This window comes from Typopeltis vanoorti, chromosome 11 (genome assembly GCF_054136105.1).
Source record: "Typopeltis vanoorti isolate ZY-2024b chromosome 11, IOZ_Tvanoo_1.0, whole genome shotgun sequence".
Taxonomy (NCBI): domain Eukaryota; kingdom Metazoa; phylum Arthropoda; class Arachnida; order Uropygi; family Thelyphonidae; genus Typopeltis; species Typopeltis vanoorti.
In genome coordinates this window covers 61226738-61252612 of record NC_143559.1, presented here as the reverse complement: position 1 = coordinate 61252612, position 25875 = coordinate 61226738, and the positions used below count along the sequence as shown (strand labels likewise).

Sequence of the window (25875 nt, the reverse complement as noted above, 5' to 3'; positions counted from 1 at the left end):
TTCGTAACACATAAAATTCAAGTAAAGTAATATTCATGTTTAATTGCAAGAAATATTTAATTTATTTAAATTAAAAACTATAATTTCTCTAAAATAACGAAATTTGCATATTTCATTCTCACTGAGTTTTGAACTAATAGACCTAGAAAACAAACATCTTTGTGATTGTTTTCTTGAAACTAGTTCGTGTGAAAGATTAATGATCTGTTAAACTATAATGGGATTTGATAGAATAGTTCTTTACTTTATTTAAGCTGAAATTCAAAAATGCATCTTTTTAAAAATTAAATTTCTATATTATTTGAAGATATTTGGCACGTCTGTTAATAAGTACACAATTGAAGAGAATTTTAAGTTGATACTAAATAAAAATTTAAAAGATTTACGACAAAATATAGCCTTCATTCTATACGGTTTCTATAAATATTCAATCTCCTAGAAGGTATTCAAAACTATATTTAATTTCTCCCCAAATAGCAGGATTTTTTTTGCTGACCGCTTGGAGGCGCTGCAAGTGGAATCTAGTGAATATATAAATGAAAAAGCAATGGTAAGGTATTTTGTCGTGACTGCTAATTTTTTAATAATAATAATAATATTCTGTATTTTATACTAGCTGTATAATAAATATACATAATTTTAATTTTCATCCTGCATTTTTTTTTCTTAAAAAGGAGTTTATTTAGATATTATTGGAAATAAAGTTACCTTTATAATGTGGCAGTCAGTTAACGGCAATGATATTAAAGATATTCATTGTTGCGATGCGCGCGCAGCTGTCATGCAGACGAATTGTATTACGATTGTTGATGTTCATAATCATTATTAAAATCAGTGAAACCATTTGCAATTATTGTTTTAATTAAAGACAATTTTGTATTCTGTGACACCACAATACAATAATTTAAGTGCAATTTTTCAATTTTATTTGCTAACAACAATTTCGTTTTAAATCCAAAGGTTTTAATCACAGAACAGCTGTCTGATTTTTTCCGACATAATTCTTGGTAATCTCTTAAAGGCATCTCTGTAATCTTTCCTGAGTATACCATAAATGAAAGGATTAGTTCCCGATGCGATGAACTGACACACAGAAGCCAATAGACTGGACCAATAGGGCGCTGCCACCTCTCCCATCGTTGCTTTAACAACTTTGTTGAAAGCAAACGGAGCAAACACAGTAAAATACACAATGGTTACCACATACATGCTTTTGACAGTTTTACTAGTGCTATCAGCTTGGTCCTTCTTTATATTTCCGACTGTAGTTTGAGTTCGAGTCCCCATAGCGGGTCTTACGGAGTTCTTCTGAATCTTAAAAGCCGACCAGACTATTCTAATGTTGCAAATAACAATGCACGAAGCTGGAATAATGAAACAAATGACAAAACACACCGACATGAAGACGCTGGGCAAAAGGGTGCCATCCCAAGCCATCGAACAAACTGCTTCCCAATAGTCAAAATCTATGGTCTGGGCTATTATAGGAACGCAAGCAACTCCAAATCCTTGAAGCCAACTATAAGCGATCATCATACACATCCGAGGGACGGTCATCATCTGGGGATAATGAAGAGAGTGGATGACAGCAAGACTACGATCGAAACTGATCATAGCCAAGGTGACATTCGACACCGTGGCCAAACAATAATTCCAAGCACATTGGAAATTACAAAGGAAGCTTCCGAATACCCAACGGTCGAAGAGAATGGCAATGGACGACGGAAGCATCACCACAAGGCCGGTGATGAAGTCAGTAACAGCCAGACTCACTATGAGGAGGTTGCCGACTTGCGACCGCAAACATTCGTCCCAGTAGGAAGCGGCTATGACTGCAAAGTTTCCCACCACCGAAATGATTCCAACGATAGCAAATGCAAGAGAGGAAAATATTATTTCGGCAATATTTCGAGTTAATGGCAAGTTCTCGTTGACGATGTAGTCTTCACTTGCATTTTTGGACGTCAAGAATTCAGTGGAAACCTAGCAAAAGAAAAGTGATATTCATTTGTATATTACTGTAGAAAAATAGCTTATAATTAATAAATAATAAATGCTCTCCGTTTCTTAGAACGTTAGTACGAACCATCATTGCAAAGATAGTCAAAGATCAGTTAAAAATCTAATACCTGATATCTTAACTGTTTTGTTAAAATCGTCCTAGACGCCCAACAATGTTTTAGTAGGCATCTGATATATTGTTGTCACTTTCACAACAATGGTTAATATAAATCTTAGCTGTATTGTTAAAATCGTCCTAGACGCCCAATAGGCATCTGACATATTGTTGTCGCTTTCACAACAATCGTTGATACATTAAAGGTTTGTTCAGTACCATTTCATTATCAAATATCCAGTTAGGACAAGGTCAACATCAAACAATAGAACAAGAAACTGGTGTATTGCATTTACGTATGTCAAGAAATTATACAAGACCAGAAATTGAAGATTATTATTCAATGTATTTACCAGATTTCGAATCATTAGACTTGTTAACTGTTAACTTAAATGGCGAGATGGACGTCAATCCCTTGGATTTTTATCCCTTCATCGCTAGATTGTGATTATTGAAAATGAGAAATTTTTGAGCGCGTGGCTCTCCCGAATTAGGGCTGTGTAGAATCGTTTGAAGCGATGATCAGAGCTGCCTTCGGGCGTTTGTTTCTCCATCTGTCGTTTTCATCATAATTTGATGCATCACGAATGAGTTGGTTGGGATGGAATGATGCCTGGACGAAGTACTTGGCAGCAGTCTGGATGACATACGAAGGTATATCTGGCATGTTTCCGTCTTGGTGGAGGAGAGCATTCCTAACAAACCACGGGGCGTCGAAGATCATTCAGAGGCATTTATTTTGTAGTACCTGTAGTCTTTTGATGTTGCTGGGGGAGGCATGGCTCCATGCCGGCGATCCGTACGTTAGTATGGGTCTGATGATTGTTTTGTACATTGTTAGTTTGTTTTCTGTACTGGCTTTGCTTCTTCGGTTGAGTAGCGGGTAGAGTTGAGCTATTGCTGAGCTGGCTTTGTTGCAGGCATGTGAGATGTGAGGGTTGAAGCTGAGTCGGTTATCCAGTTTGATTTCCAGGTATTTTACTTCTTTTTGCCATGGGATATCAGTGTTGAATATCATGACTGCTCCGTGGTGGGTTGCTTTCCTTCTTGTAAAGAGTATGGCCGTGCTCTTGTCGGCGTTGACATCTATCCTCCATTTCTGAAACCATTCTTCAAGATTTGTTGCTACGTCTTGTAGTCGTTGTGTGGCCTGAGTGATCTGGTCAGTATTGCCATGTCGTCTGCATAGAAAGCCATGGTGGTTGATGGTGTGTTTGGTATGTCTGAGATGAAAATGTTGAAGAGTAGAAGCGATAGGAGGGAGCCTTGCGGGACACCTGCTATGATGCTTCTCATGGAGGATCTGAGGCCACGTAGCTTAACTTGAAATTTTCGGTCTTTCAGATAGGATTCTATGATTTTGGCGAGGTTTAGTGGGTATGTTGTAGCTATTAGTTTGTGGATGAGGCCTTTGTGCCATACTTTGTCAAAGGCTTTCGCCACATCCAGGAAGATTGCACCTGTGTGTTGTTTCCAGTTGTATCCAGTAGTTATGAATTCTATAGGTCTGTGTACCTGTTGAGTTGTGCAGTGGCCTTTGCGAAATCCGAATTGTTCTTTTGGGATTAGGTCGATCTTGTCCGTTTCGTTTTGTAGGCAGTTCAGAATTATCTTTTCCGCGATTTTTCCCAGATTTGATAGGAGGCTGATAGGTCTGTAGTTCTGGGGGAATTGAGGTGCTTTTCCGGGTTTGTGGATGAGGATTACATCTGCCCGTTTTCAGCGAGTGGGGAAGTAGTTGAGTCTTAGCATCGCGTTGATGATCGCCACTAGATGCATAACTGTTTTATGGGGGAGTGCTTTTATGGTTTGGTTTGAAATCTCATCAGGACCTGGGGCTTTTCTGTTGTTGAGGCTCTTGATGATTTGGTGTACTTCCTTTGGTGTAGCGTAGCTCGTGTTTTCTTGGCTGCTGGTTTGATGGAGTGCACAGCGGACATGCCTGTGTATTTTTTCAATGAAGTGCAAGTCTGCATGTGCATAGTTTGGGGTTGAATTGCAGTTCCAGTATCTGTGGCTGGGTTGTTGTTTCTTGTGTCATCTTGAGAAGTGGTGGGGAGAGGTTCTGAAGGTTGATAGTCCTCAGATTCGACTTCCGCGATTTGATGGATCTCTACTTTGCCCCGGCCATTTTCTATGTAGCAGGTTTCCTACATGTCGGAAAATTGCAAGTAGCTGCTTAAAGTCTATTTCATCGTACGGACTGTTCATGATGATGATTAAGACTAGTCTGAGTTTGCTGTACAATATTCAGAATCACTATACTTTGTGATCACCTGTCTCAGTCTTTGCCTTTACCTTATCTTACCTACTTACCTGAAATTTTGGCATCTGCAATATATATATTTCTTATTCTTATATTAATAAAATGTTCTCAAATAATAAGAAGAAGCTTGCTCCTTCAATTCTTTGAATTCGGAATCTCTTCAAGAACTCTTTATGCTGGCCTTGTGCTCTACGATCGCCTTCTGCTCGGTCACTCAATCGTCAATCACTCAATCCGTCAATTAGACTTATTTCTATTCTTATGAATTTATAAATGATTAAGAGGTCACCATTCGGATGCTATTATTAGAGACCTCTAATTTTAGTCCACTTACTACACTTATATATGCTACAGGTTTCAAACCTTTAGTAGGTAGAGATGAACCGCAGGAACATTAATACTTTGAGATTGAATGGAGATAGAACTCTTCCTGTTGTTGGCAACAATGAGCTTATAAAGTGACAATATGAATAGCAACAAACAAAATGCGTTATGACAACAGGAACATGAAACAACTTTCCGCTATTCAAATATTGTTAGAATTTTTATTGAAATTTATCTGATTAAATAAATAATTATTTCTCATTTTGGCTATGTATGACGAAAGCCATAAACAATTCAATACATTATAAAATTCATTTTAGGGGTCTCTAATAGCTTTCAAATTTCCGATGACTATAAAGACAACGAAAGATAATATTAATGGATTAGGATTACCTGGTTAAAAACTAAATACTCATCAGTAGAGTTAGCCAAAATTTCTTGAGGATCCATTTCCTTGGAAAGAATCCTACAAAATCCTATTAATCTCTGCTCAACAAAAAATCCCTGGTATACTCCTAATTTTTTGCTGTATTCAAAGTCCTCTTTCTAACAGTACAAAGTTGGGCAGTCTGTTAAAGACGCTACTGAATCTTATTTTAAAAAGGGTTTTATTGTACTTGAGGGATATGCAAATTCGTCCCACGTGACAAATCACCGCCCATTTTTTGTCGAAAAATCAGATGATACGCAAATGACGCAATAGATCATGTGATGCTAATACATGCAGATGTTTTTCTCAGGTAATGTCTTTTTAAGTGACATCGATTTTTACCCCCCCCCACCGCCCCTTGTGTTTTACAGGAAGAAGCGAACGAGTTTTAAAACTAATCCAACAGCCTTACATTTAAAACCATAAATGGTTTTTGACTTATCTATTTTTTTTTCAAAGATTAATAAAGGGACCCTTTAAATAAGTATTAAATAGTACTATTTTCTAATCCCTTGGATTCTTCGAGAGTATTTCCAAGTATCTTCCTTAGTCGTCCTAAATTTCGTGACATAATAAAGACTTTAATAAAATAATTTTTGAAAATTTAAATTTCCGACCATGTTTTTAAACTGACAAAATATAGACTTTTGTTTAATAATAAATAATTAATTATAGATTGTTTGCTCATTGTTGAACAAGATGGATGTGAAGTCATGGTTTCCATGGTAAAAAAAATGCGTTTCTTGTTTCTCACAACAGGCAAACGTCAACTTAACATTGAAAACATCGCCTGTCTTCTTGCAGGGCGTATCTTTAGGTTATAATAAAAAAAAGTTTTTTTTATTATTATTATGAATGCAGAATTTTGTTTTTCTTCTTCCGTCTATCCATCAGATCCTCCTTCATGCCCCTGAATTCTTATTATGTTTACTGACTTTTAAGCTAAGGATTAAATGATGTAATTGCAAACAAAAGTTTTAATTATCAGTAATACTGTTAATCCTTACACAATTAACGATGTCGTTGGTGAGAATATCGATTTTTGGTTTCGGGATTTGCTGTGTCAGTGGGGGACTAGATGCACGTGCTCTTAGTATAATAGATCGATAGAATGGAGAACGGGATGGTACATTAGTGAACGAGAATAATAAAGCAGCTATTAACAACCAGGAAAAATTACCTTGTGGGTGATTTGCACTGTGAGAGCCATTTTCTCAATCCCTTGATTTCGATAGGGAAAATCTTTGGCCATTAGTAGCAAGTCGTAAATGGTAATTGAGGGATGCGTCCTTAAGTATTCAGCGGAGTGGTGAATAATGCCCAAATAAGTCGCTGGTCATGAAACACGTAGTTAGTACGGTTGAAGAAGGAGATAAGAAAGGAATGAGTAATGAGATAAATTAAGCATGAAAGAAGAAGAAAGAGAAAAAAACAAGTTATTCCAAAGAAAATAATGGGTATAGCTTTGATAAAGCGGATTATTTGTTTTTTTCCATTGGAAGGCGTGTTAAACCATTTTCCTCATTGTGACGTCACGTTTATTGCAAGTGACTTAAACAGAAAGAATGATATGTTTGTGATTGTTGTCCACATACTACTAAACAGCGAAATCCAGAATTATTTGCAAGTATTGAATTGTTGAGATTAGCATAGCAACTTTGTTCATAACATGAATCCTGTAATAAGTTCGTAAATCAAAGATGATTCATTTAGGGAATGTAAAAAAAAAAATTTAAGTTTTTGTAGATATCATCAGATTGAACTTTCCCTTTATTACGTTCCCATTTTAATTTGTGAAGGGGGCAAAATTTCGTCAAAGTTCTAAATAACGAACCGTGTTCTGCAATTTGAAATGATTTACTCAAATTAGATGTTGTATTAATTAAAGAAGAAGAAATCTGTTCGGGTTTAGGAACGTTTCAGTATCTTCAATATCTGACTGACCTACTTTTCTTTAATATTTCGGTTTAATTTGACTTGGGTTTGTCAGATATGATTAATTTTATCCCTTACAGGGTCGAATCTTTCAATTACAGTTTTTTATAATGCCGAAAACTCTTAGAAAAAAATTGCTGCGATATTTTATTTATTTTATTTTTATATGTGTGTGCATTTTCGAACCTACATTTTTGCATTTATTTATTAATTCTTATTAACTAAAATACTCGGATATCGTTGTAAAATGTTTCCTTTAAATGATGCTTTTATATTATATATATATATATATATATATGTGTGTGTGTGTGTGTGTGTGTGTGTGTGTCTTAGGGAACCCTAAGATAACGTATTCGCTTTTTTCTTTTAATATTTATAAGACTTTACACAAACACCTTCTGGACCCATTTGTTTCAGTCTGTTCAGATATTTTCATAATATTCTTTAGTGTTTCTCACTTCAACACATTCAAACTTCTTCGTTTATTTAAAGTGTGTATTATTCTGCAAAGATTAAAAAAAAAGGAAAAAATCAAATCAATAATATATGTGATTTTTAGAGCAACAGTAACGACAACTTCCTTTCCACTTGCACAATCCATAAATTTATCAGAGGAAAGCAACAAAAAAAATCCCCTTTAATTTAAATCTATCAAATTTGAACGCATCATCGCCGAATAACAGCTGGTACCACCTGCAATTCTGTTAGCACAATTTGATCTCTACCTTGTTGACAGATTCGCATCTGGTCAAAGTCAGCTTCATCACACACGTAACTACTACAAGAGTATTTACCCGTGTGATTCTATAAAAATCAGGAACAGGAATCCAAATTTTTATTGAGGAAAGAATGAGAAACCATTTCTGTGTGAATGAATAATAACCCAATGAATAACAATTTATATAAAAAAATATTAACAACAAAACAAGTAAGTTTAACAATAATGTCACAGAACTCTGACTTACATTGTTATAGCTATCGATATATTTGTTTGCTCAAAACACGCATGCTCTAATAATAAAAATATAGCGCCAAATGATCTCATTTTCAAGCCATATTAGAGATGATTTTAAGTTACTGGAGTAAGTCTTTTTTATATTTTTTTAAGATTCTCATCTTCAGTAAAGTGTAGCATGCTAAATTATTGTACCGTACGCTTAATAGAGTAAAAGCGATTACAATGCCACCTACCAAGTTCAAATATAGAGTGATCAAAATTAAAGTATCCTTGTTTAAAGCCTTGTGAAGTGAACCAAGTGCTGCGAAACGTTACTGTACATGTAGATGTCGTAATTATTCTGTGTGCATGAGAGGAAGGAGAAAAGCGACACAAACATCAATAACACATTTTTATTGACTTACATAATGTATTTAGGGGCTGTACTGTTCAATGTGCCGCCCTTTCCGGTATGTCACAAACTGCGTGCTTTACGCTGTGTTCAACGGCAGATCGCAGCTGGTCGGGACTGATGTTGCGCACATGCTGCGTTATGCTGTCTTTCAGCGCTGACAAGTTATAAGGATTTGACTCACGGGGGGGGGGGAGTCAGATCAGGTGAAAAGTTTAAAATTTATATATATATCCAAATATATATATATATATAACATTCAGCACAGGATTGCAAGCTCATATATCGTACACATTTTTTTAGGATGCATAATGCATTATTTGATCACATCCAACAATTAATATAAACAATGAATAAGCGCATCCGCAGTACAAATATTTAAAAGGAAAACGTATAATAACAATACTATTCTAAAAGCGTTAAGAGCAAAACATGCAAGTGTCAGCAATGAGGTCACATCACGTGACTTTGACACTATAATTTAACTGTTCACTCGAGATATGGCTGCTCTATTGGCGTAAGATGATCTCATTCTTCATTTAATTATTAGAGATGAATTTTACGATACTTCAGCGAAAGGACATTAAAAACCATTTTCATAAAGAACAAATATTTTCATATTAAATGATTGCATCTTAACGTGATTAGCAGTGAAATAGTGATTACAATGCTAATTGTGATCACTATTTCACTGCGTCAGATATTTTCCGATGAAAACTGATCTCTCTCTCTCTCTCTCTATATATATATATATATAATATATATATAAATATATATATATATATATAGAAATAGATATATATATAGATATATATAGATAGATAGATATATATATATAATTTTTTAAATATCGATTTAAGTTCCACGTCGTCTGAAAACTTCCTATTTTGAAATAATATAATATTCGCTATTTATAAGCACTGGCTCTGGTCATGGAATAGATGTTTTCTGCTACAGGAAACAATTGCAAAATTGTCTCGCCCTGATGGAGTAGGTAGTTGTGCATGCGGAAGGGGGTAGTACGCGTAATATGCAATATCCATAATGGTGGCAGAAAAATCAAAGTAACCGTTAAATAAGGTATAGCGCAATAAAAAGAAACAATACGAACTTCGACATCTCCTTCAGAACATGCCCTATGCCGTTCAACTGCATGCAGAAGAACGGATGAGTCTACACCATTACATTTAGCTGTAGAAATGGTGTTGAAGTTAGAAAAAAAGACGTTTATAGTTCAGCATTATTTTCGTTCATACGTAGTTTGGAAGCCTACGACATTTGTTCGTTGTTTCCGTAAGTGGGCCTTAAGCAATCGTGTCATCATTGACTAAATAGAGAGGTTCCGACGTACTGGGAGTGCTCTGTCTCAATGAAAAGGACATTCGAAGTTCACAGAATTCCTGTATCCTTCACGTTCTCCTGATTTCACATCATTTGATGCCTTTTTGAGGGTATGTTGAAGAAATGGGTATTCCATCATGACCCACCTTCAAACCTTGATGAAACTAAGGGAGAAGAGTACACGATATGTCCAGCACATATCCCCACCCCTTGTTCTCCAAATGCCAAAGAGCCTTCGCATGCGCGACAAAACAAGCCTAGGATGACATGGTGCCCATTTCAAGCATTTAGTCTCATGGCGTTAACGCTTTATTCGTCAAATATTCCACCGATAGTTGTGAATGTACACATCATGTGTAAACATATCTTGCTTCGTTAATAAACCCGGTTACTCCACAACGCACATTGTTGTAGTTTTTTTGCGTCATATATTATTTTTATTTGAAGTAATGATTCATACGATGTTAACTCTCTCAATATTTCGCGATGAATATTATATTATTTACGTCGAAATACTGAATATGTCAAAATAAGTTATTGATACTCTTGAAGGTTGAGATAATATCAGTTAGATATAATAAATTTAGTTCAATCTTTTATCCAAGTGTGAGCAAACAAAGTTTGCGCCTGAAAGTATCTTCAGGACTGGGGTAAGGTAGTACAACACCGGTCAACTCGTTGTAAAGGTGGAGCAAACTAACATCACTCCTATCTCAGTATCTCCCATAATGCAAAGCACATTTCCTTGCGGATAGACATGCCCTTACTAATGCTTCTGCCTGGTATCTCCACTTGGGCCTGGATCCTACTGAAGAGACCTCAATAAAGGTCGGAACCGGTCTGGGTAGTGGCCCTTCCCTTAATGCATAACATTAGACATATCCGCAAGGAGATGTGTTTTGCATTATGGGAAATACTGAGATAGGAGTGATGTTAGCTTGCTCCACCTTTACAACGAGTTTCCCGGTGTTGTACTACCTTACCCCAGTCCTGAAGATACTTTCAGGCACAAACTTTGTTTGCTCACACTTGGATAAAGGATTAAACTAAATTTGTTATAGTCTAACCAAGAGAAAAATAAACATTCATCATCAGTTACATAGTTTGGATCATTCTTTCTCCATTGTGACTAAATGACCACATGACCAGGTCAGAAGAATTCATTCTTCTTTCTCTCGAAGGTATTCTATCGATCGAGCAGAAAACGACCGGAACCCTATGCAATTAGGTAGTTTTTTGCCATCGCTTTCCGAAAGCCACATCACAATAGCCCTCCTTATGGTATGGTATGGAATGGTGCATCGTTTTGTTCAAGGAGATATGAGCCAGTTCTGTAAAACTGTCAATTTGTAGTAAGCACTGCCTTAACCACACGTGTTGCACATCCGACATATTCTCTATTTAGAGGCCAACAGGAGAAACAACTTCATCCATTATATCTCAGTCATCATTTGCGATTACAGACGCAGGCATAAGAAATACCCAAGGCATAATGTACACTCACTCCAATACATCCAATAAAAAAATGTAGCTGTTGCATCGTAGCACACCACCGACTTCTAATGCTCCATAGACCAGTCGCGATGATCTCCACACCAGTGTAACCTGTCATTGTTGCTACTTTTCTTCTATAATAACCAAGGCTGCACAGCTGTCTCGGTACATTCTACGACTGACATATAGATCTTTGAACAGTTTTACACCGATGAGAATTCCTAGTGTCCCATAGTCTCGTGGAGCGGTGGATTTAGCTCACCAAAATTTACTGAACGTTTCTTGACTGAGGGGTCGTATTTTGATCGTGAATGCTGCAGTCTTTTCTAGTGGTATAAATAAATAGGCTCCTAATACAGGATTCCTCCTTCTTTTGCCATTTACAATATGTTTTTCTTCAGATAACCTCTAGATTCTGCTTGCTTTATATAGCAGCATATAATAAATTTGGTGACAGGGCAGGGTAGGACAGGACATCTCTTTCTCTATTTATGATTCTAAAACAGAACGAATACTCTTACTTAACTTTTCGGGATCATAGTGAGATGTACGTGTAGTTTACAATTCACATGTACACGAAGGAAACAAATTGCGTGTTACCTCCTAAATATGCGTCAGCACACTGTGTCAGATAACAATCCTTAGAGGCACTCGCAGAGGGAGTAAATACTCACGCTTTGTATACGATACACACTTCGAAAGCGAGTGCGGTATTTTAACAATCTCAGAATTTTGTCGGCAATTTATTGGTGACCAACTTGACGATAACAGGTTAGTAACATTTTTATAGATCATTAAATTAAATGTGTGATTTATTTATATTATTTTTTATAAGCAGCTGGATATTACGTCCAGCATTCTTTCAAAACCGAAATGTAGAAACAATGAAACTTTCGTAAAGTAAGCTAATTCGTCCATTATTTCACATTAATGGACAAATAAAAAGGCGATATACAGATACTTGGGCGGCGCCTATATCTTCTAAGTTGTCTACACTAATGCAACTCTAGAATGCCGAGAAGTGTATTCCCGTAAGCTCTCTGGTTAACTTACCTTACGAAACTTTCATGGTTTCTACATTCGGCTTTGAAATAATGCTGGATCTAATATCCACTTTGCTTATGTAATTTTGTCACCGAACTCAAGCCTTTTGCCGCTTTATTTTAATAATTATTATTTTATTATTTTATTATTATTTTTCGCATAACTGTCATGTGGTCTCAAAATATGGCATTGTAGCAATGTCTGGGAATTCTCCCATTAGATAAGAATTTTGGTTAACTTAAGGATACTCCAATATTAATTTGTTTTAATATTGGATACTCCAATATTAAAACAATAGAAGTAATAAAACAATATATATATAATAGAAGTAATAATATTGTAATTATTAATTCTATTTATAAGCATAATATCTGAGCTACTATATATTGCATAAAACACGTTTTAAAGAAATTGTTTGAAACATTTACCTTTTAGGAAATACCTGAAAACATTTCAATTACACTAGTCGCTTTAATACGAAAAAAAGGATATAAAATTAATTAATTAATTAAAATGAATGGCAAATTATGTGTGATTATGTCAGAATGCTAATTCAATGTACTCGATCTTCTTCTTCTTTATTTTTTTAATTAAGTGCTAAAGTCCTGAAGTACAGTTGTTTAAGTACTAAGTAACATTACTAGAGTAGGTCAAGATAGCACGTGACATGGATGACTAATACTGTACTATATATTACTCTTAAGGATATTCATTTTATAAAAATGTGAAGAATGTAAAATGATAGCATTTTCTGGATCCTCTTCAGATTAGACAGCTTCAAAGGTTTTCGTATGAGGGATTGGTTGGACATATTTACTAGAAAGTTTTTCCGATTTGGTGTAAATATGAGATAGCCGTTTCCAATGTTTTCTCATCTCTGTATATGAAATAAATGTTGTTATGACTAAATATTAAAACTGATTAAGTTTAAGTTTATTTACAGATGCGATTTTATGAGAAATAAAAATTTAGTAGTACTAATAAAGCCTATTTGCAATCTCTAAAATGTTGCTTTTAATATACGAAGTAATATAATAATTATTAAATCTATAACTATAATTATAATACTAGACGATTGGCCGACTTATTTGGTTCGTATTTTTATTATCAACTGAATGATTATAAATTGAAATACAAACGTAATATTTATGTAAAAATAAGCAGAAATGATATGTAGACTTTTAGATAGTTTTGTTTCAGCATTTAAGAGAAAAAAATGAAGAAACTCCAGATGTCGCTGCTAGTGGTGGTGGTTGTAATTGGACTGTCTTTGTTTATAATTATTAGAAAACTGCATTGGGATGTAGGTAAGTTTTTTCTTTCGTCTTGTTAAATAAAACAGATAACATTTAATAAATAAGATTCAAATGTGAATTTAAACATTTTAATAAAAACAATCCAGAATTATTTTCGTATCTTTAAAAAGTCAAGATTGCATTGATGTAATAAGGAGTGATGCATGCATTTTATGTTGTGTTGGACTTCTTATTTCAGCTGCGAATTAAATATTTTAAAATGAGGAACCAAAGTTATGTTTTATTAACGTATTTAAGAAAAGTGGGAATTAATCAGTTATAAAATACCCCCTTTTTTAATAACAAATTCGACTATAAAAGAGTAATGCAAAGTAAGAATAAATTTCGTGTAATTATTGTTCCTCTCCCCTCTCTCCCAGCATCCGACCTTGTGATGATTGAAGATCAGCAGAAAAGCGAAGGAGCTAAACGGTATTTTACAGTTAACTTTGAAATAATGTATGGGCTGCATGGATGCAGTATTTTATACAAATAAGATTAAGATTATCATTATTTTCGCCTTTTAATTGATATTCAGTACATGATATGCAATTCGTATAAACCGTTCTTCAGTCATTTCAGACTGGATTTGGTTTACGTAACAAAGATGAAAATTTATTTATGATTTTGTATAGCAATGTTTTTGCTTCCGGGTATTTCGCTTTAGTTCAAACCGGAGTATTGCACTCATCTCTCCTGACCCGGTTGTAAGAAAATTTTTTAAAAAATAGTTTTTCTCTTTTAATTAATAAAATATCATAAGAAGAGTTTTAAATAAAAAAAAGCAGAAATACTATTGATTTGCAATAATTAATTAATACCATTTCATAATATTTTAGGGCACATTCCCTACAGGACCATCAATTATAATTATTCCAAAACTTCTTCCACTATATATTTCTTGGAGACTTCCGGTAGACCATTGCTGAAAGGACGTCAGGCATGCGCAGTTGAGTCTGCAGCTAAACACAATCCCGACATGAGCGTCACAGTATTCGTGAAGAGTTCAGATATCCAATATACCTCGCTAATGTTGGATCTGGTCAGAGCGTATCCTAATACAAACTTCAGACAGATGGATGTAGACGAAATGCTGGAAGATACTCCACTGAAAGAGTGGTTGTGGAAATCAGATTGGAAAAACAGTCCATACAAAGTTCACCATCTCAGTGATGCAGTGAGATTGGCTGTCCTGTGGAAGTATGGAGGAATTTACCTTGATTTAGATACGTTGGTGTTACGATCCTTAGAAAGATTTCGGAATGCATTATTTAAGGAATTTAATGAAAACGTGGCAAGTGGCATTCTCTTCTTTGACAAACTTCACCCATTTTTGTTTCAGTGTCTTGTTGAATACTCCAAAACATACAGAGGTGATTTATGGGCCCATAACGGACCCCAACTTTTACTGAGAGTGTTAAAGTCCAATTGTGCAGTGAAAAAAGATCCTTCAAATAATAATTGTAACATTACAGTTTATAATCAGAGTATGGCCTTTCCTTTGACGTATTTGAAATGGAAAAATTATTTCGATCCATCAATTGCAAGAAACACTGTGGATAAATTTAATGAAAGTTATTTTTTTCACGTTTTCAATAAACTAAGCGAAGAATCTGTGGTGCGAATTGGAGAAAATTGTGCATACGAAATCGAATCTAGAGAGAACTGTCCACTTACGTATGAGCAGGCCAGGAGCATTGGAGTGATTTAGATTCATCAATGTTTCTTTAAATTGTAAACCGCATTCTCTCATAAAAATAAAATCATTTAGTGTGATGTATATTTTAATAATACACAACAAGACAACAACAACTATCATCATCGCCAGTTAATAATTGTCCTTTGATGAACACTAATGGGAGATATAAACTTACCCCAAATATCAATCTCAGTAGTATCACAACACTAGACGTGTTCTCCATACATTACCACAAGCTAATACCACACCCAATATACCACAATATAATAATCTAATATTGATCAAACAGATATGCCAGCAAACAGCTATATAGCAGCTGTTTAATGTGCTAAGAAGCAAACTATTGCTTAATAAAACTACACTTCATGCAAAGTCGGAATCATCTTTAACATTACGGGATCACAAAATGCTATGAAAAATTGTCAACAAAGAATTAGTACCTGCAGAAAACATAAAGAAGATCGGCTGCCTGATGACATACAAGCAGCTGTTCTTCCAAAACTGTACTTCCAAATCTAAAAATATCCTGTATAATAATATTAAATCGCACAAGATAAAATATTTAACAAGACCAAAAAATAAAGGTTGGAAAACGAAATATAATAAAATAAAATGTTATCAGTTCTGTTATTCTCAAAATGATAAAGCAAATTATTGAAATGAAACAAGGAAAATAAATCAGAATAAACATTATTGCTACTTCACTACTCGTGAATCAAGTAACGCAGTGCAATGTTCTTCAAACCGATCAATTATACGAATAAAGTACCTGTGAGTCTCTAAAATATTTTACGACTTTTCCCTTAAAAATAAATAAATAAAAAGAAACGTTACGATGATGCAGTCGCTATTCCAAATGCAACTACAGAACACCTGTACCTACGCAGCAATATTAAATTACTACTTCTGCGCTAACTACACAATAACTAGCAACATAGGTGCTCGCGTACGGCATGAATATCGTGACGACCGACCGTTCGTCAAAACACACTGTCACTCTTGGCATTGTAGCTATGAAACAAATATCAGAAAGAGTCGACACAACATTAGCGAAGGTTGCCGCTTTCGACAACAAAAAGGTTCAACAGGTGGCGCGATTAGATTTTTCTATTTTAGAAAAGGTCGGTTTCTTTTCGGACAGAGGGTGTAATATCTCTGCCTTAGAAAAATGGTTCTTAGATGGGAGATTCAGGTACGCCCGCAAAAGAGTACTGCCATACTTTTCATCAGAAGACTACATCCAACAAAGGAGGTATTCAGGTCATCAATACTAAAATCCCATGGTAAACAGAAACTGAATGCCTATAAATACAATTGGACAAAGGAATATGAATCACTATCCATATAAAACTCATTTGCACTAAAGTATCCAAAGCAATTGATCAACTTTATTCCAAGATTAACCGCCTCATCAGACTAAACGAAAATATTAAATTATAATTCTTCCAGATGGTAATACGTTCTATAATTACTTAGACCTCGCTAGCTTGGAGCCACACATCTAACTGTAACATCCTAAGAGTACAAACAGCACAAAACAAATGTTCACGTATGATCTAGATGCTCCATGATTCACCAGAAATGAACAGATTCACCGTGAAACCAACATCCAATGTACCTCTTCTTTTCTCCATTCATTAGCAGTATTTTTATTTCTCAAATACATTGGCTTTTTACTGAAGAATTCATAGGGTATTATAAGTGTATTTTAAGGGTAAATATATGCAGACTGTCTCCTTTTTTCCGACGACCAAATAATAATTACAAATTGTTTAGATAACTTACAGAAAGCAAATTTAGATCTAAATGAGATAGTCAAGGATTATAGTATGACAATATCAACAGAAAAATAAAAAACTATGGCCTTTAAATGACAAAATCCAGCAAGAACTAAGATAGTAATAGATAAAAGATCATAACAGGTGAATTCATTTAACTACCTAGGATGTATGATCACATATGAAAATGAAAACGATATAAACGTAACAATTGCAAAATATTTAAAAATAACAGGTGTAATTAACTCAATATTTAAACCAAACCTATTTCAAAAACAAACCAGGCTAAAAGTATACAATACATTAGCCGTGCCAGTCTTAATCTATGGAAGCGAAATCTGGACAATAAAAAAAAAAAGACAAACAAAGATTAATAACAGCTGAAATGAAGTTTATGAGAAAAACTGCAAAGTGTACTCTATTTGATCACAAAAGGAACGTAGAAATTATGAAAGAATTAAACCAAGAATCAGTAATAGAAAAAATTAAAAAATATAAGCATAAATGGATGGATCACGTTCAAAGAATGAAAATTGAAAGATTACCAAAACAAGCCTTAAAGTACAAGCCATTAGGAAAAAGAAAACAAGGACGTCATCTAAACCGATGATTTCTAAGTCTGGAACAGGCCACGCTAAGTTTAAATCCTTGATACTCATGGTGAGGATATATGAAGACTAGTAGAGGAAGAAATTTACCCTTCCTACCTGCATATATTTAGCCTTAAAATAACACTTATAATACCCTATGAATTTTTGAGTAAAAAGCGAATGTATTTTAAAAAACGCGACACTCATAAACGAAAGCAAGCAAAAGTAGCTGTAAAGATAATAGTTTTAAGAGGAGTAACATGGAAATTTCCCAGAAATAATACCTATATTTACTTCTCAAATGCTGCTATGCATTCAGATCAACTGATGAAACAAGCTACAAGGAATGTGATCACTACAAGCAAAAATAGCCTAGAGCTATTCCACTATCCACTGATTACACTTAATCTCGCTGGCCATAAAACCATATTATTAATTTCTCAACAGACAAAGGGGAATAGAATATGAAAAGCGTACGCTTCACCCATCATATCAATAGCGTTGTTCTTAATTTTGAGTCATCTTCATATTTTCCAAAAACTGATCAAGTTTTTCTTAAACAACAAACACGAAAGTAAATATTTGATTTAGAGATTATTTTCATTCGCCTATATTCCTTCCGACAATTCATTCCGGAATCAATTTAATCACAGAAAACCACTTAAATTTTGCTTGTTCTCGGCCTACTAGATTTTTTTCTCATCGGTGCTTCCACTTCCATGAAGTCTTTATGCTCTCTTTCTCAGTCATAATCAGGGTGTTTCAGAACCCATTAAAACACCCTAATTATGACAGAGATATATATATTAGAGAGGGGGGGTCAGGGTAGATAGGTTTTGATTAGAACTTATATCCCCAAACACGATGTTGCAAAGATACAAGTTGAAACGTTTCTGGGTCTGTGCTGACATGAGTTCAGCCACTAGTATGAACCAAGCCATTAACATCAGGGGTGGTTCGAGGTGACTAGGGAAAGGATGTTTACGTAATTCTATCATCAATTCAACCACAACAAACGGGTGATCAGCAAATTGATTCATTTCGATAGAATCTGCCACAATCAATAGTTTTAATCACATCTTAGGTTCAGTTCCTGTTGAAACCAGAAAAGTCCTCTCCCTAGCGATGAAAACGTAGTGTCGCATTAAAGCACATCACTAGCACGTCACATTCATGGACAGTATCAAATTATACAAATGCTGAATGTTAATGTACAGCGAAGCTCAATGTAATGGGAGGGCTGCCCGTTGGTTTTGCGCACAACGTTTCCCACATCGTCCAACTCAAATGCACATCCTGTTTGGAAATCAATGGTTGCAGTAAACAGGTTCCGTTAATGGAAAAAGGTGTGATGGTGAAGCTCCAAGTATTCCTTATCTGAGTTCCGAGCGGAACTGCTTTCTCAGATTGAAGAAAACCCTCCTGTCAATACCCTGGCATTGCATATGGTATAAGTGGCCCTCACCCCATAACTTCTTGAACTCTGAATGCCGATCGGCTCCATAACTTCTAGTATAAAGTTCGAGCAGGCAGCAGGCCAACCTATTTTGCACCAACCTATTTTGAATTGTGTAGGTGGTTCAGCCAACGTTGTGCAGAAGAGCCTCATTTCCCAGGAAAGAACTGTATTTTCTAGGGAAGGTAAGTGAAATTGCCCAAACAGTCACATTTGGTCCAAGGACAACACTCACTGTAGATCGTAACGCATATTCTTCCACCTCGCCTGAACGACCCCAAATACTTGACGTAACTGCAGGAGACATTGCCAGAGTTGTTCGAGGATGCGTCGTTCCACGTCACGCACCACATGTAGTATCAGCACGACGGTGTGCCATCAGACTCTTTCACCAGACATCCGACACTACCTTCAACGAACGTTTGGTGGGCAATTATTGACAAAGGTGGACCAGTGGCGAGGCCTACACGTTCACTGCACATTGTCCCAGGACACAGAAAGGTGTCCCGAGACAATAAGAACTTCGTGTACGACAACCCCTCTGGAATCGGTAGAAGAATTGTTGGCATGTATACTGACTGCAACGGGCGAGATCCAAACCATTATTGGCATTTTTGAAAGCGTGCGCGAGAACTTACTACGCAGGTGTAATACATCGTTTTAATTTGGTGGTCGCAACGTCGAGCACCTTGACCCCTGTGACTGATGTTTATGTTCTTTGTGATGTTACACGAAACGTTTTGGCCTGTACCACCGTAACGATACAATAGCGGCCCTGGGTTGGTCATTAAAATCTGATCTATCCTAAACACCCTACATACCTTAGAAGCTGAAAAAGTATATATATGTAGCAATATATATCTTAAATATTGGAAACGAGACTATATATAACTACATAAAAAAAAAACCTTCGGTCAAACCATAGTGCAGTTAATTTCAACCTGATTAGCGGAATAAGTAGCATCTAAAGTTATGAGCAGATACCTTCTTCGCTTCGAATCTACTTCAGTTCTTCTGCATCTGTATTACGAATTCTGACGCACTCTACTAGCACATGCTTTGCACACGTTACGAGTAAATTCTTTTATTCTGATCTTTTTACTCTCTTTTGTACGTGACAGAAACATCCGTGTGATATGATGACAGATGAAACACGAACATTCAGTGCTCAGGAATGCAAGCTCACATTTTGTACACGAGTCCTTTTTTGTTTTGGATGGAGTGAGAACCTTTCTAATGAATGAATAAGAATTCATTATTTGATCACATCGAACTTTGCAATAAAATTTGTAATAAGCAATTAGTAAAAAAAATAGGGCAACTGCAGTACAATTATTTAAAATGAAGAAATGTATAAAAGTTCTATTCTGAAAAAATTAACAGCAAAACAGACAAGATTAGCAATGATGTCACACCACGTGACTTTGACAACCACTTTAACTGTTCACTCGAATACGGCTGCTCTTTTGGCGCAAGATGATCTCATTCTTGCTTTAATCATTAGATATGATTTTACGGTACTTCAGCGAAATAACATTAAAAACTATTCTCATAATCAACTAATTATGGCATATTAAATGATTGCACCGTAACGTTCTTAGCAGTGAATCAGCAACTATAATGCTAACCTACTAATGTCACATATTTTGCTATGAAAACCGATCTCTTTCCTCCTCCCCCTCTCTCTATGCATATCTGGCTGAGAATATCCCTGTTTGTCAGATATCCTATGTTAGCTTCATTTGAATAATATATACAGGTATAGTTCGCCCACCATTTCTAGATCCCTTCTTGGCTTGGTGCCAAGAATAGTCGATTCATGCTGAAGGGTAGAAAGAAATGAAGGATGTACGAATTGGTCGCCAACATGCGAAATCACGTGCTTGCTGTACTAGTACTAGCTTGATTTTTGTTGTTCTCTTTTTCATTATTTTTTTATTATTAATTTGTATGATGGATCCAGTATAGTCCACAAGTTCTATTGTTACAAGTTTCAGTAGCTCTTGCAAAAGAATGTTGAATAATGTGCTGACATTCTGCGAAAAAGAATCGTCAGAAGGCCGTCTTCTTTTTCCCCTTTCTCAAGTCATAAAGCGTGCAAGTGCGGGCGTATCGGGGTCGACTGTTAAAAGAATTCGTAGGGAATCAAAAGGTGAGGGTAAGCCAAAATTTAAATCTCTTAAAAAAAGCGCTAGAGAAAGAAACCATCGAAATCATAGCTTTGAATGATTTTGATGTAGACGTTATAAGAAGAGCTATTCACGAATTTTACGTGGTCGAGAAAAGAGTGCCAACTGTTCCGAAATTGATTCCTGTGCTTAAGGAAAAAATTCATTTTCCTTGGAAAAGAGAAACTTTAAGGAAAATGCTTCATGAAATCGGATTTTGTTTTAAAAAGGCCCAGAATAAAAGGAAACTTATCATGGAGCGAAGTGACATTGTTTTATGTAGAACGCAGTATTTACACCTATTAACACTCTACGTACATTTTTCCAACTGTTATACAAGCAAAATAGTTACACTTTAAAAACAGCAATGTTCGTAAAAGAAAAGCTAAATTTTCCGACCTCTAATAATAAACAAACTCAGTTTGTTTATTATTACATCCCAGGAGACAGACTGATTACCCTATTATCGGAATGGATTCTCCTTTTTCTAACATGCGCAGAAGTGTCGAGGGACCTCAAATCAGTGGGCGAACTATACAATTAACATTTAATGGTTATATATCGAAGAAGAAGAAATAGAAAAAAATCTGTGTTAAGAAAAAAACAGAAATAGAAAGAACTCGAATATTTTTTTAATTTCGATTTAAGTTCCAAGTCATCTGAAAGCTTCCTATTTTCAAAGAGAATAACATTAGTTATTTATAGCCACTGTTTCTAGGCAGTCAGCATAGCTTGGATTTGTGTGTGTTTGCGGATACGGGAAACAATTGCAAAATTTTCAGGCACTTGTAGGTAGCTTGTGTGTGTGTGTGTGTGTGTGTGTGTGTGTGTGTGTGTGTGTGTGTGTGTGTGTGTGTGCGTGCGTGCGCGCGCGTGGGTGTGGATGTCTATTTACGCGTTCTATGCAATTTCCATAATGGTTTAACCAAATCAAAGAAATCGTGAACTATGTTATTGCTCAAAAAAAAAAAAGTACTGAACTACGACAACCCCACCCACAGGAATCTTCATAGTACATGCGCTATGAGATATGCATTTCGACTGCATTCACGTTAACAGAAGAGTTCGTGCTGAATCAATGCCATTACATTCAGTTGTTGCAATGGTGATGAAGTTGGAAGAAAAGATGTTTATTGCTGAGCATTATTTTCGTTCAGTTGGAAGAGTAAATGAACAACGACTGAGGCATGGTTGAGGGCAGTTTGTTTGTCGTTTCCGTAAGTGTGCCTTTAGCAATAGTGTCATTCACTAAATCGACAGGTTTGGACGTACCGAGAGTGATCTACTGTAATGCAAAGAGCACACGAATGCAAAATATTCCCGTACCCTTCAAGGTCTCCTGATCTCACATCACTTGATGACTTCCTTTGGGGGTATGTTAAAGGAACGAGTATTCCACTATGATCCACCTTCAAACCTTGATGAACTAAGGGATAAAATTACACGATGTGTCCAGCAGGTGTCTCAACCCTTGTTCTCCAAGATGACAAAGAACCTTCCCATGCGCGACGAAACCTGTCTTGAAAAACAAGGTGCCCATTTCGAGCAAGTAATCTACCGTCGTAATTCGGTGGTAGATTACATGCTTCACCGATAGTTGTGGATGTGCATGTCATCAGATGTAAACATATCTTGGTTTGTTAATAAACCCCTTCATTCCTTGACGTACATCATTATAGATTTTGTTTTGTGCCAAACCGTATTTTTATTTGAAGTAATGATTCGTAAGGTGTTAACTCATTCAATATTTTGCGATTAATATTGTATTATTTACTTCGAAATACTGAATATGTCAAAATAAGTTATTGATACGCTTGAAGGTTGAGATAATATCAGTCATATAGTTTGGATCATTCTTTCTCCAATAGGACCAAATAACCGCTTGACCAGGTCGGATAATTCGTTCTTCTTTCTCTCAAAACGATTGTGTCAAGCGAAAAAGATCGAAATTCTGTGCAATGTTTTAGTTTTTTGCCATCTGTTTCCTAAAACCATATCGCAATAGCCCTTTTCTTATGTCACGGTGCATTTTTATGTTGAAGGACATATGAATCAGTTCTGTAAAACTGCCACTAAATAAGAAGCACTATTTATCCAGAAGTGTTGCATATCCGTCATAAATTAGGGATAAGAAATTCCCCAGCCATCATGTAATCTCATTGCTATACATCCGATGAAAAAAATCCGTAGTGTGATTCATCGTACTACTTCATCGACTTCTAATGCTCCATAGACCAGTTGCGATGATCTCCACACCAGTGTAACCTGTCATTGTTGCTACTGTTCTTCTAAAACAACCAAGGCTGCACAGCTGACTCGGTACATTCTACGACTGACATGCAGATCTTTGAACAGTTTTACACTGACGAGAATTCCTAGTGTCACATAATCCCGTGGAGCGGTGGATTTAGCTCACCGAAATTTAGTGAATGTTTCTTGACTGAGGTGTCATATTTTGATCTTGGATGATGCAGGCTCTTCCAGTGGTATAAATAGATAGGCTACTAATACTACATTCGTCCTTCTTCAACATGTCATTTACGATATTTTTATCTTCAGAGAACCTCTAGGGTCTGCCTGTTTTATACGGCAGCATATAATAAATTTGATGACAAGGCGGGGCATGACATCCGTTTCTGTATTTTAGATTGTAAAACAGAGCGAATACTCTTACTTAACTTTTTGGGATCATAGTGAGATGTACGTGTAGTTTACAATTCACTTGTACACGAAGGAAACAAATTGTGTGCTGACTCTAATATGCGTCAGCAAATTGTGTTACATAACAATCATTACCAGCACTCTCAGCGAGAGTAAATACCCTCGTTCTCAATACGATACACACTTCGAAAGAGAGTTCGGTATTTTATCAAACTCAGAATTTTGTCGAAATCTATTGGTGACGTTTATTACGAATACAGGTTAGTAATATTTTTATAGATCATTAAATTAAAAGTGTGATTTGTTTCTATTATTTGTTTGTAAGCAAGTGGATATTAGATGCACCATTATTTCAAAACTGAATGTAGAAACTAGGAAAGTTTTGTAAGCTAAGTTGACCAGAGAGCTTACGGGAATACTCTTCCCGACATTCACGAGTTGCCTTAGTGCGGACTACTCCTACTTAAAAGATATACGCGCCGCCCAAGCGACTGTATATTCGACTTTTTATTGGTGCCATAGTCCGCACTAAGGCAACTCGTGAATGCCGAGAAGTGTATTCCCGTAAGCTCTCTGGTCAACTTACCTTACAAAACTTTCCTAATTTCTACATACGGCTTTGAAATAATGCTGGATCTAATATCCGCTTTGCTTATGCAATTTTGCATCGCAGAACTGAAGTCTTTTGTCTCTTTATTTTAGTAATTATTATTTTATTACTATTTTTGATAACATATGAAAAAGAAGTCCGCGTGGTTAGCCAAGTGACTTTGCGCTTCGCAACCAGATGCCTGGGGAAGGAATGTACTAGGTTCGATTCCCGTCGACGTCTTTAGGAGCTCAAGGAAATTCCTCAACCATAGCCAAGTTAACCGGTCGTGGACAGCAGGGTTTTTCTGTCAGTTTATCTGGGGTTTTTCATCCCCCAAGCTGGAAAACCGGCCCCATGAACACACAGGTTACAGTCATAAATACTTACGTTAAAGAAGTCAACGGCAAACCACCTTGCGACAGTATCTCCCTAGTAATCAGCTGCAACCCTCTCAAAGAGAGGAATCCACAGGATTAGGATGAAAACGAAAAGTATATAAACCTAAAAATTGCAAAATATTTAAAAATAACAGGTGTAATTAACTTTATATTTAAACCAAACCTAGTTTAAAAACAAACCAGAATAAAAGTATAAAATACATTAGCCCTGCCAGACTTAATGTATGGAAGCGAAATCTGGACAATAAAACAAAAAGACAAACAAAGATTAACAACAGCAGAAATGAAGTTTATGAGAAAAACTGCAAAGTATACCCTATTTCATCACAAAAGAAACGAAGAAATTATGAAAGAATTAAACCAAGAACCACTAATAGGAAAAAATTAAAAATATATAAACATAAAGGGATGGAACACGTTCAAAGAATGAAAATAGAAAGATTACCAAAACAAGCCTTAAAGTACAAGCCATTAGGAAAAATAAAACCAGAACGTCCTCTTAAACGATTCAATGATGACGTCTAAGTCCGGACCAGGACATCTAGGCCTAAATCCTTGAAATGCATGATGATGATGATGATTTTTTCCCCCCGCCTAACTGTCTTGTGATCTCAAATCTCGCATTGTACCAATGCCTGTGTGAATTCTCCCATTACACAAGAATTTCGGTTAATAGCTTACGGATACTCCAATATTAATTTGTTTTTACGATTATTAATTCTACTTATAAGTATATTATCTCAGCTACTGTATATTACATAAAATACGTTTTAAAGAAATTGTTGAAATATTTATCTTTTAGGAAATACCTAAAAACATTTGAATTTTCCTAGTCACTTTAATACGAAAAAAAAAAAGAAATTGATATAAAATTAATTAAAGAATTAATAGGAATGGCAAATTATGTGTGAATATTTTAGAATGCTAATTCAATGCCCT

General features: G+C 35.6%; 2 protein-coding genes across 2 annotated transcripts; one reads left to right on the top strand and one right to left on the bottom strand.

The window, feature by feature from the left end:
* Positions 1 to 963: 963 nt before the first annotated feature.
* LOC150101647 (trace amine-associated receptor 1-like) lies at positions 964 to 6388 on the bottom strand. The gene is made up of 2 exons (XM_090399878.1): positions 6317 to 6388; positions 964 to 1983 (listed from the first exon to the last, which is right to left on the bottom strand). The coding sequence occupies exons 1-2, from the start codon at positions 6386 to 6388 to the stop codon at positions 964 to 966; spliced, it is 1092 nt and encodes a 363-aa protein (XP_090256004.1).
* Positions 6389 to 14573: 8185 nt separating this feature from the next.
* Positions 14574 to 15305, top strand: LOC150101646 (lactosylceramide 4-alpha-galactosyltransferase-like). Its single transcript, XM_090399876.1, has one exon. It carries the CDS (start codon positions 14574 to 14576, stop codon positions 15303 to 15305), a length of 732 nt encoding a protein of 243 aa, XP_090256002.1.
* The last annotated feature ends 10570 nt before the right edge of the window (positions 15306 to 25875 follow it).

Excerpts from the sequence above, each read along its gene's own strand:
- LOC150101647 (XM_090399878.1), bottom strand. The coding sequence starts at position 6,388 with ATGGCCAAAGATTTTCCCTATCGAAATCAAGGGATTGAGAAAATGGCT. Across the intron at positions 1,984-6,316 it reads CAGTGCAAATCACCCACAAG|GTTTCCACTGAATTCTTGAC; the intron begins GTAATTTTTCCT and ends TTCTTTTGCTAG.
- LOC150101646 (XM_090399876.1), top strand. The coding sequence starts at position 14,574 with ATGAGCGTCACAGTATTCGTGAAGAGTTCAGATATCCAATATACCTCG.